Genomic DNA, 12402 nt, shown 5'->3' with positions numbered 1-12402 from the left:
TCAGACTGTTATGATCAAGAATGTTAAAACTTCAGCCACTGTCATCACCAGACAGATGGGCTTCAGTGGATGACTGGAGATCTAAGTTGTCATTGATTGCCTGCTACACATATTGTCAAGTGTGTTGGCATTTGTGAAGCTTCCTAAAAGTATTCCACCAAATTTTGATAACACTTCAAATTTGCATTATTCCATTAACTCTAAGGACTTGAAAAGTATTTGTGACTTAGTTATCAAACAGGAGGATAGATCAGATAATCATTTTGTTTATTATGAGTTTTAGAAATGAAAAGTCTTACTAAGATATGGTATTGGTCCAAAATCCATGCAAAATTTGTTTTGAAATGTCTTTCAAAAGTGTTCCTTTAAAAAAAAATAGATGAGTAAGCATATTTATTAAACATCAGGTCTGAATTATTCCAAAGTAAAGCATGCATGTCCTTTTTATTAGGCCACATTTAAGGGATGGATGGATATAATGTATGCAGCAGTTGATTCCAGAAATGTAAGTATTCCTTATATCCTACCTTCTTATAATATGTTTAGGTACTAAAATTAATTCGGCAGAGTATAGCAGCCAAATGGGGTGATTCTATGATAACTATTTTTAAAAAGGGAAAAATATGACTCAAATTAATATTCAAGTATAACGGTGTTTATCAGAATGATCTTACTAAAATAAATCAAAACAAATTTTGAAAGTTAAAGTAACGCATTCATATATTTAATAACTGATAAATATCCTTCTGTAGATTATTTTTCTATTTTGCTTTCTTTTTATCTACTAATTAAATAATCAAGAATAGTTTTGGTATGGAGGAGCAAATGTGAAAAGAATATATGTTTGCTATCAGTAGTTGAAATGTGTAGTTACTCTCCATAAATAGACAGTGTGAGAAGTTAGGGATGTTGTCCAGGCATCCTTAGATTTCTATAATAATCCCTTTCAAATTCATTCTTTTACATGATTTTAACATCCATAAATGTAGTAGAGCCTTTACCAATGATGTTATCACTTCATGATCAACATTTCCCTTAAGTTTGTTATCACCAAAGGAAAGACCCATTTTATTTGGTTTCTCCTGTAATAGCCTCTTGCAGGCTTCAAGGAAAGAACAGAAATCCCTGCTTATTCCAACTCTGCTCTTCAACACTGCTAAAATTTAGTATGTTTTATTGTTCTTTATCATTCTGTTCTGAAATCCAATCTGTTTAGTCTATTATCATGAAAAATAACTTCTGTCTCTGTAATCTTTAAACTGACCCGATAGAGCTCACTTACCTTTTTTGATGTACACTTCCCATAAGTGGATTTAGTTTTATTTTGAGTACTTTCCTGATATTCTCCTGAGTTGTGTTATTTCTTTGTTACTACAGTTTTGTTTTGTGAGTGTGGTTGGTTTTAACTGTTATCTTTAGAAGGACATGAATTTTTAGGAAACTATCTATTGTGACTAATTTACCCTTTACTATGTGATATAGGGTAGCTCACTGATAACTTACTGTAAGTACAATCCAATGACTAAATTATCAATTGAGTATTTGTAAGATGGATGTCAAGTTATGTTTACTCAATCTAAAAACTTCAGTGTCTATTGTAATGTTAAAGGTGTGACACTGAACATCTAAGTGAGTAACTCAATTCTTGTTTGCCAGATAAACGCACGCATACACAAATGTTTGTGTCTAAGCGTAGTCTACACATATTTTCTGGAATCAAATTTTTCACCAATGATTTTTAAATTATGGAAATTCAGTACTTTAATACATTTACCAAATTTAGCACTCTACTCTCCGAATGCAAGATACTAGTTGTAGTTATAGTTATAAAAATAGATTCTAAAGTGTTAGAATAACTCTATTTGTTTACATGAAAACATCTCTAAAGGCTAATTGTAGAATAGCTGATTCAGAGCGAAAAAGAAAATTACTGCTAAGTATTACTAGGCATTTCCTTTTCTATTCTCATGAAAAAGCACCAGTGACTTCTACCAATAAAGTGTATTGTGATATTTTACAAACTCTTCTCCTTTGGTAGGTGGAACTCCAGCCTAAGTATGAGGAAAGTCTATACATGTATCTTTACTTTGTTATTTTCATCATCTTTGGGTCCTTCTTCACCTTGAACCTGTTTATTGGTGTCATCATAGATAATTTCAACCAGCAAAAAAAGAAGATAAGTATTTCTAATATTTTCTCTTCCACTAAGATAGTAGAAGAAGTATTTGTTTTCTCCATTAAATGAGTACTTTGATTCAGAAGCCAAGTGAGCATATATGTTAAGAGCTATTTTGCATCCTTTCCTTCGGCCACTCACTACCCTCCTCTTTCAGGGTATAGAAAGTCAAGAACAACTGTGCTCCATATTCCTGTATTAAATAACTTCACAAAACCTCTTTCCTCTTTTTTTTTTTTTTTTAAATCCAGGGGCCACATTTCCAACTCTTTGGGAAAGGATAATTAGGGGAAAAAAAAACTAGAAAAGAACCCAAGCACATGTCTCTTTTGCAAGGTCAACTTGTTGTTCCATCCCTGTAATTCGCCTCCTAAAAATATACTTTCTAGTCAAAACCCTTAGAATGTTCACCAATAAATATAAAGACATAATCTTCTCCAAGTGTTCCTTTTCCTTCATGTATAATTTCTACCTCCTTCTCCTGGGTATTTCATTATAAACTATAAGTTCCAGGTTGAACTGAATAGCTCTTTATCATTATCATTTATAAAGCCCATTTTATCATCTTAATTATATATGTACATTATAGAAAATATGAAAGATAAAGAAATATCATTACTTGGGGGTAATCACTATTCACATTTTATGCTTTTCTGTTCATACTTTTTCCATCTATGTTCTTAGTACCAAAATTATTTTATCTATAATTATAAATTATTGGGGCACCTGAGTGGCTCTGTTGGTTAGACCTCTGACACTTGAACTTCATCTGAATTCATCTGATCAAGAACTTCAGCTGAGTTCTTGATCTCAGGGTCATGCGTTCAAGCCCAGCATGGGGCTTGGTGTTGGGCTGATGCTGGGTGTGGAACCTACTTACAAAAAAAAGGTGTTGCATATATACATAAATTCTCTTTTTGACTTAACGTAAGTATATTTCCATTCTGTTAAGTCTTTGTACATACATTATCATAATTTACTTAGCCATTTCCCAACAAATTGGTGATTTATGTTGTTTCTAATCTTCAATGATTTGTGCTTGCTTCGGCAGCACATATACTAATCTTCAATGATTTAAATAGGGCCTTGTCAAAAATCTTCGTGCAAAAAAATGAGGAATTTTTTTTTGCCTAATTTCTAAAGTATTTTGTTTCTCCCATATAATGTGCCTGATCATATTCATAATCATACTCATAATGATATCCATACAGATGTGCCCAGGTCAGTGCTGCTTCCCTGGCATCCAGCAGCAATACTTCATACTTGATAAATGAAAATTGTTTTGAAGTAATATGTCTTTTATTACTAGTCAGTTTAAACATGTTTTTGAGTGCTTTTGCCACCTATATTTCTTCCTTTGCATACTATTCCTTCATCTTATTTATTCAGTATATTTTCTTCTTATGAGTTCTTCCGTTGTATGAGATGCTTATGAAACATTCCTGTCCCCATCCCTTTTATTCTTATTAATATTCTATGGTCAATGTCAGGTTTTTATTTCACTTATTAGCCCAAATTGCAATCCTCTGTGCCTCCTGGCCTATCACATCCTTGTCATGCTAATGATCTCTGATGTATCCCCAACTCTTCTACCAACTTAGCCCATTTCCTTTTTATCCATTTGTTCCAATTCTTGGCAGAGTGAAAATGGCATTTTCTGAGTAACATTAACCCATCCTGCTATATACATACTATAATGCATTGCTACACTGAAATAAGAAAATCACTATCTTTAACTTATGAAAAGCAGTATATATAGCATTAGGAACTGATTTTTTCATGCTTCAGTGAATCAGATTTTACCACTCACTGAGTATATGGCCTCTCAGTTTCTGGGGTTTTTTCTGCCATAAAATAATAATGAAAATAATAACATCAATATTGGATAATTAGAGAATTAAATAGTATCGCAGTGCCTAAAAAATCCATTTCTTACTTTTCAAATTCAAAATTCTAGGCATAATTATTGTATCCATTTCCTTTTTTGACTGTCCCTTTCCTGTTTTAACATTGAAAAATTATGTGCAAAGGGACACAGTTTTAACCAGTTTTTATTTTTCTTTTCTATACTTTGGAGGTCAAGACATCTTTATGACAGAGGAACAGAAGAAATACTATAATGCAATGAAAAAATTAGGATCGAAAAAGCCACAAAAGCCTATACCTCGACCAGGAGTAAGAAATATCAAATGATATGGGAAAAAATAAACAAAAACAAAAAATTGCATGGGTTTTCTCATAGAAGAGATAGCAACTAACATTTCCAGCAGAAAAGATTAGAGCTTCATTAATTCATGCCTTTTATGGTAATGGTAAAAAAATTTTTAATAAGAGAGAGACCACCAAAAAAAAGAAGAAACAAAATGCACCCTATTTCAAGGGGATTTACAACTAGAATCCAAACTAAATGGCAAAGACCCATAAGTAGGTGATATACACAAAAAAAGTTGGTCATATAACTCAAGATTATTTGCCGAGTAATCTTAAAGAGAAGAGTAAACCTTGGATGGGGTTAAAATACATGCAATTTTCTGCTAGCTTAACAAACAGACAAAGTGTTGCGTGAAAAAATATCTTACTTCCATTTTATTTTCCATTAGAGGTTTGGAAATACCTCTAATGGAGGTATTCCCTCTATTAGTGAAGAATAAGTGGAGAGTGGAGAACAAAAGAATTCTAGTATCTATTGTTTGTATATATGGCTGTAAAGTTAGAAGTTACTAATGTCTTCAGAAGTCAGGGTCAATAAATACAATTCATGATGATACATAACAATTCTCATGTTTCCAGGATAAAACCACCAAACAACTCCTATGAAATGGAGAAGGCTTATCCCACACTGTATTGATTTTTGTAATGATGATCTAAAGAGTTAAAATAATTCCTGGGGTATATTAGGGAACAAAATGCTAGTGACATTCATAGCGTGCTAGCCGATAGTTGTCTTCTTGAAAATGATGAGAAATACACATTGTTCTCTGGTAAGCCTTAACACTGGCAGAGAAATGGGTCAACTATGTGTAGGAAAAATGTAAGATAGAAGATATCTGCAGGGTGCCTGGGTGGCCCAGTGGGTTAAAGCCTCTGCCTTCAGCTCAGGTCACGATCCCAGGGTCCTGGGATCGAACCCTGCATCGGGCTCTCTGCTCAGCAGAGAGCCTGCTTCCCCCTCTCTCTCTGCCTGCCTCTCTGTCTATTTGTGATCTCTGTCTATCAAATAAATAAGTAAAATCCAAAAAAAAAAAAGAAGAAGAAGAAGAAGAAGATATCCTCAGAGTTCCCAAGTGGCCTTGGAAAATGAGCCAGACAATGGCCGGCAGGGACTAAAAGTGGCAGAAATGGGGAGCAGAATCACAGATCATTGACAGAGACATTAATTTTTGACATCAAAGCATAAGGAATGTCATTCTGGTCTGATTATTCCTGTGTAGGCTCAGCATTTTGTGTCAAGCAGCAAGGACTGTTTTGTGAAAGAACACCAATATTGCCATACACAGGCTTTAAATGCATATGCTATAGATGTGTTCTTGAAATTCCAAGCTCCCCTTAATAATTATTTGAGAATAAGACAAATGGAATGTTAATAGATACTGTGTTTTGAAGTAGCTTCATGGACCAACTGATTATAGGATATTCTGGTAAAACAAAATTAAGCAGGTTTCTTAACTTTGTGTAGTCTTAATATATTAATCTGCATTTTGTGCCTCTGAATGAAGTGTGTAGTATGCAATATTTCTTATCAGAAATCCTCTTTTGACAGGGATTGTTATTCTATGGAATACATATTGATAAATAGAAATTTCGATAGCTAAGTTTTAAAAATTAATGTGCAAGCCATCTTTTATGAAATTCAGGGTCAGTGGTTACTATGTATAATATTAGAAAGTTAATCAATGCAGAAAGTGCTTATGCAGATGCTAATTTGTACAGGTAAACTCCTCTATTGCTAAAAGCATTTCTGTTTCCCTACAGAACAAATTTCAAGGAATGGTCTTTGACTTTGTAACCAGACAAGTCTTTGACATAAGCATCATGATTCTTATCTGTCTCAACATGGTCACCATGATGGTAGAAACAGATGACCAGAGTGATTATGTGACTAACATTTTGTCACGCATCAACCTGGTGTTCATTGTGCTGTTCACTGGAGAGTGTGTGCTGAAGCTCATCTCCCTCCGCCATTATTATTTTACCATAGGCTGGAATATTTTTGATTTTGTGGTTGTTATTCTCTCCATTGTAGGTAAGAAGTATTTTAAAATCTCTTAAGTTCAGTTTAAGAAAAGAGAAAGTTGGAACAGTCAAGTTTAAATTAGAGGTCATGCCACCACTCAGAAATAACTCCTCTGAAATTTTTTATGTGTTTCATCCAGGTGTGTTTATTTCTCTTACAAAATGAGGCTCTTACTGTATATGTAGAATTGTATCCTAGCCTAACTATTTTAGACTATAGTGAATCTAATTGTAAATTCCCACTTATTTGAACAGGGAATGATCTATTAACTAAGATAAAAATGTGTGTGACATGTCGACATTGAGTAATTTGTATAACATCTAAATACCTCTGTTGAGAAGAGAACTAGAAATTTAGTCTGTACTCAGGAGAGACACTACTTCAGATATACAGACATAGAGCCATCAGGATGTAGATAGGAGTGGACGCTGGTGGCAAGATAAAGAAAGGTATAGAGTGAAAAGAAAATAAAGATAAGAACAAAATGTTCGCAAATACAGACGGTAGTTTCTTTAAGGGTATCAGGTAGAGATTTTCTAGATAACCTTGAAATGGGGCTATAGTTATGATGCACAAGGGGAGGTGGGTTTGTATGGGACATCATTTTATTATGTCTTTTATTATTACTTCAAAGTCTGGAATGTACAGCACATCACATGAGCAATAGCTCATCTCATTAAAAGGAAGTGAGGAAGTCTATCTGTGGGCCTGAAGTATTCATTCTTCCCTAAACCAGATAATATGACTGGGTCAACATTTTACCATTCAATATGGGGCACCTCTGTTGGGTAGATTTTCATGCCATTACCCCCTCTGAAGAAGTTGGTCTTATATCTAACCCATATGTTGCAGGTAGCCTTTGATTTCCACAACAATCTATGGTGTAATCAGTTGTGGAAAATGTACTAAGGTTGTATTCACCTCTCTTCTCTCTCTTTCAATCTATCTTCCTCTTTCTCTTCCTCTCTCACACGCCTACACATACTTAGACTAACTTACCCTTTATAGAATGAGAATCGTTATTTCATTATTTAAAGGGCAATTGGAGAAAAAGACTTAAAAGAAGCAGGCTCAGAGACCAACATTAGACAGAGACCAGTAAGAACTTCAGTTTGGATCCTTCTAAAATTTATACCAGAATATATATATGTAGGCATAATATTATAGTGGAATCTTAGGCAAGTACCAAGTTCATGGAGAGATGAAATTAGCACTAAAAATTATAGATACCTTTAGATGGATAAGGACTCCATAGGCAATTTCAGGAAAAAAATTGTAAATTATATTCATATAAATGTGTACTTATATCCTTGGGCACTGCTGTTCAGACAGACTTCATAATTTTTAACTTATTTTTTTAGATTTAGTCTTGGGATTTTTGTCTAAGCTAGTCTTTAGACATCCCTCAAAGACAAGAAGTATTGTAAAATTGTTATTGAATATTGTCTGAGCTTGGAGTGCCATAACAAATTACTACAGACTGTGTGGCATAAACAACAGAAAGTTATTTTCTCACAGTTCTAGGAACTAGAAGTCCAAGATCAAGCTGCCAGCATGGTGGGTTTCTGTTGGGACCGCTCTTCCTGGCTGGTAGATAGCTACCTTCTTGCTATGTCCTCATATGGCAGGGAGAGAGAGAGAAAGTTCTCCAGTGTTTCTTCTCATAAGGGAACCAGTCCTACCGTAAGAGCCCCACCCTCATGATCTCATCTAAACCTAATTATCTCCTCAAAACCCTATCTCCAAATACCAGGGATTGGAGAGTTAGGGCTTTAACACTTGAAAGGGGTTGGGGGGGGGGGCAGTGAGGAAGAAAGGACACAATTTACTCTACATCAAGTTGAGTTTAATACTGAATGTCAAAATTAAGGTTTATTTATAGTATTATTATAGACAGTTTTATATATATTATATGTATGTCAAATTTAAGATTATGTAACTGAATTTCAAGCTCTTTATGTTGGAGACTTAACAGAATTCTGATTATTATTTTAATGGATAACTTCTTCAATGGCTGGTATTCTCATTTTTTATCCACAGGCATGTTTCTGGCTGAACTGATAGAAAAATACTTTGTGTCCCCTACCCTGTTCCGAGTGATTCGGCTCGCCAGGATTGGTCGGATCTTGCGTCTGATCAAAGGGGCCAAAGGGATCCGCACACTGCTCTTTGCTCTGATGATGTCCCTTCCTGCCTTGTTTAACATCGGCCTCCTGCTCTTCCTGGTCATGTTCATCTACGCCATCTTTGGAATGTCCAACTTTGCCTATGTTAAGAGGGAAGTTGGAATTGATGACATGTTCAACTTTGAGACCTTTGGCAACAGCATGATCTGCCTGTTCCAAATTACCACCTCTGCTGGCTGGGACGGATTGCTGGCACCTATTCTCAACAGTAAACCACCAGATTGCGATCCTAATAAAGTAAACCCTGGAAGCTCAGTTAAAGGAGACTGTGGGAACCCTTCAGTGGGGATTTTCTTTTTTGTGAGTTACATCATCATATCATTTCTGGTTGTTGTGAACATGTACATTGCTGTCATCCTGGAGAACTTCAGTGTTGCTACTGAAGAAAGTGCAGAGCCCCTGAGTGAGGATGACTTCGAGATGTTCTACGAGGTCTGGGAGAAGTTTGATCCTGATGCCACCCAGTTCATGGAATTTGAAAAACTATCTCAGTTTGCAGCCGCTCTCGAACCTCCCCTCAATCTGCCACAACCGAACAAACTCCAGCTCATTGCCATGGATTTGCCCATGGTCAGTGGTGACCGAATCCATTGTCTTGACATCTTATTTGCTTTTACAAAGCGGGTTCTGGGAGAGAGTGGAGAGATGGATGCTCTCCGAATACAGATGGAAGAGCGCTTCATGGCTTCCAACCCTTCAAAGGTCTCTTATCAGCCAATAACTACGACTTTAAAACGAAAACAAGAGGAGGTGTCTGCCGTTATTATTCAGCGTGCTTACAGGCGCCACCTTTTAAAGCGAACTGTAAAACAAGCTTCATTTACATATAATAAAAATAAAATCAAAGGTGGGGCTAATCTTCTTGTGAAAGAAGACATGATAATTGACAGAATAAATGAAATCTCAATTACGGAGAAAACTGACCTGACCATGTCCACAGCAGCTTGTCCACCTTCTTATGATCGGGTAACAAAGCCAATCGTGGAAAAACACGAGCAAGAAGGCAAAGATGAAAAAGCCAAAGGGAAATAAATGAAACACATAAGAATAATTGGGTGGCAAATTGTTTACAGCCTGTGAACGTGATGTATTTTTGTCAACAGGACTCCTTGAGGAGGTCAATGCCAAACTGACTGTTTTTACACAAATCTACTCAAGGTCAGTGCCTACACTAAGACAGTGACCCCTTGTCAGAAAACTGCGACTTTGTATAAAGGGGAGACGACCTCGACAGGAGGTTACTGTTCTCACTACCAGCTGACACTGCTGAAGACAGAGACAAAATGGCGACTCGGACTGTAGGGACCAGTTCAAAGGGGTGCACACCTATAATTTGGGGGTTGTTTAACACGAAACACTTTAGTGTAGTAATTGTCTCCACTCTTTGCATTTCAACTGCCACATTTGTCACATTTTTACAAAATCTGTTAGGGGATTCATCTTTTTTTTTAATCCATACGTTGTTTATTATATGTGACTATTTTTGTAAATGGGGTTTCTGTTGTGAAATAGACAAAGGGCCTCTTCAACAGGTATGCCACTGGGGGTTAGCGCAATCACACGGCCCCCCATCTGCACAAAGGCGTGGTTTGCATGAGGGCATGCTGCACTTAGAGACCATGCATGAAAAAAAAAGTCACAAGGAAAACAATGAGTTCTTAAATTCCACCCATGTTTTCTGGGAGGGGTAATTGGGTGATACTGGAGGTGCTTTGCTGATCTTGTTTTGTCAAATCCAGCCCCCAGACCAAGTAGATCATTATCGGGGGGTAGGCCATTAAATCTTAGCAGGTGCAAACTTCCTTCAACTGTCTGGAGTCATAAATGTTGTGTTTCTGTTTATTGTATTTAAAAAAAAAAAAAACCAGTAACAACTGAGAAATGAGCATTGCTTCTCCCTTGAAGACTGAAATGACCAAAAGAACCCTTTATAAATTTCTGCTTAATCCTGCACTTTGGTTAGCCATCTTCAGCTCAGCGAGGTTGACAACTGTATATGTTAATGAAATGCTATTTATTATGTAAATAGTCATTTTACCCTGTGGTGCACGTTTGGGCAAACAAATAATGACCTAAGCACAGTATTTATTGCATCAAATATGTACCACAAGAAATGTAGAGTGCAAGCTTTACACAGGTAATATAATGTATTCTGTACCATTATAGATAGACAGGATGCTATCAGTGCATGTTTCTATTACCATGCTGCTGTATCTGCTTTCTCCCACTGCTCAGAATCTTATTTATGAGAAACCATATGTCAGTGGTAAAGACAAGGAAATTGTTCAGCAGATCTCATTTCTTTAAGTCATTAAGCAATAGTTTGCAGCACTTTAATAGCTTTTTGGTTATTTTAAAATTTTAAGTGAATAACATATGGTGTATAGCCAGACTGTACAGACATGTTTAAAAAAACTACAACAACAAACACTGCTTAACCTGTTAAAAAATGTGTTTAGAATTTTATAAGCAAATATAAATACTGTACAAAGTCATTTTATTTTATTTTTCAGCATTATGTATATAAATATGAAGAGGAAATTATCTTCGGGTTGATATCACGGTCACTTTTCTTACTTTCTGTCCATAATACTTTTTCATGGAAGACATTTGCTAAATAAGAAAAGAAAACAAGACTGGGTAGTTGTAGATTTCTGCTTTTTTATTACATTTGCTAATTCTAGCTTATTTCACAATTTTTAGGGGCAAAATAGGTTCATGAGTCACATCCAAATTATGCTCTGCAATTGGAAAGGGTATAAAATTTTATTTACATTTTTCGTAGTGCCTGCGCAAGCTAACTGAAGGTAATGCTTATTTTTCATTTTTGTCCTTTTCTTTCTAACTTTTGTTTATGTTTTCATTTCTTTGGAGTCATGCTGCTCTAGATTCCTCTAAATATAATGCGAGTTCTGCAATTTTTTTCCCACAAGAACAGAGAATAGTAAACTTAAATAGACAATTATGTCAGGACATTTTGTGTTTCTTACAGAAGCAAACCATAGGCTCCTCTTTTTCTTAAAATTACTTAAATAAACTGTATTCGTGAACTGCATGCTGGAAAATGCTACTATTACCCTAAATGATGCTAACCGACACTAAAAATGTGCAAAACTAATAAAGATTACATTTTTTATTTTATTGTTTGCCCAGTTACTTTTTGTTAAAAGAATTTTATGAGAAGATGAAGCTATCTTATTCTACAAGTTGGGGCAGAAAGGGAAGTACACACACAAATGGGTCTACCTGAGCTGATAGTAAGAAAACCTGGCATAGAAATGGGACTAGGAGGAATGACCTTCCAGGGGCTACAGGAAGTAGGGTGTGAGCTCTGCTAGAAGGAACTGATACCAGAGCATAAACTGGTGGCTTTAGGTGGAAAAATAGTATGGGGGCCAGAGCAATGGTGGATGGCCCTTTGAGGTTCAAAATGAAGCCCTTAAATCTGTACTTAAAAAATTAGAAGTTGCCTTGTGGGTATTTTGTTTGCTTCTCTAGAACCATGCTCCATGCTTCTCCATCCTGCTCAGTGGGAGGGTGATTTTGTGTATTGCCTCTTTGGGCTCCATTACTCTCTGGCTCCCAACTGGGAAGCACCAGGAAAGAAAGCACCAGTGGGAGAGAGTGAACTTGGGTATTTATTCCTCAGATCCTTCTTTTTTGAGCTGCTCTCAGTTGGCAGGGGTACATTCATCAACATTAAGTTATACTTTGGGTCAGACAATCCCATTCTACAACCAAAGCTACTCGGAAGTCTGGTCATCACTCCCCTACTCGTTCCCTTGGACCTGGGCTGAACTTCCCTA

The 12402-nt window shown here is 36.0% G+C and overlaps 1 protein-coding gene across 6 annotated transcripts in view; it reads left to right on the top strand.

Annotated features, from left to right (window-relative positions):
• Positions 1–11737, top strand: part of LOC123950557 (sodium channel protein type 1 subunit alpha) — a 152350-nt gene extending 140613 nt beyond the window's left edge. For all 6 annotated transcript variants that reach the window (XM_046018496.1, XM_046018491.1, XM_046018495.1 and 3 more), the window contains exons 23-27: positions 452–505; positions 2039–2176; positions 4247–4351; positions 6149–6419; positions 8451–11737. In XM_046018496.1, the coding sequence (XP_045874452.1) occupies positions 452–505; positions 2039–2176; positions 4247–4351; positions 6149–6419; positions 8451–9628 (1746 nt within the window). In that variant the 3' untranslated portion in view covers positions 9629–11737. The remainder of the gene's footprint in view (positions 1–451; positions 506–2038; positions 2177–4246; positions 4352–6148; positions 6420–8450) is intronic.
• Positions 11738–12402: the final 665 nt, after the last annotated feature.

Source organism: Meles meles, chromosome 9, assembly GCF_922984935.1.
Source record: "Meles meles chromosome 9, mMelMel3.1 paternal haplotype, whole genome shotgun sequence".
Lineage (NCBI taxonomy): Eukaryota > Metazoa > Chordata > Mammalia > Carnivora > Mustelidae > Meles > Meles meles.
Note: the sequence above shows the minus strand (reverse complement) of the source record. Positions and strands in the feature narration are given on the sequence as shown.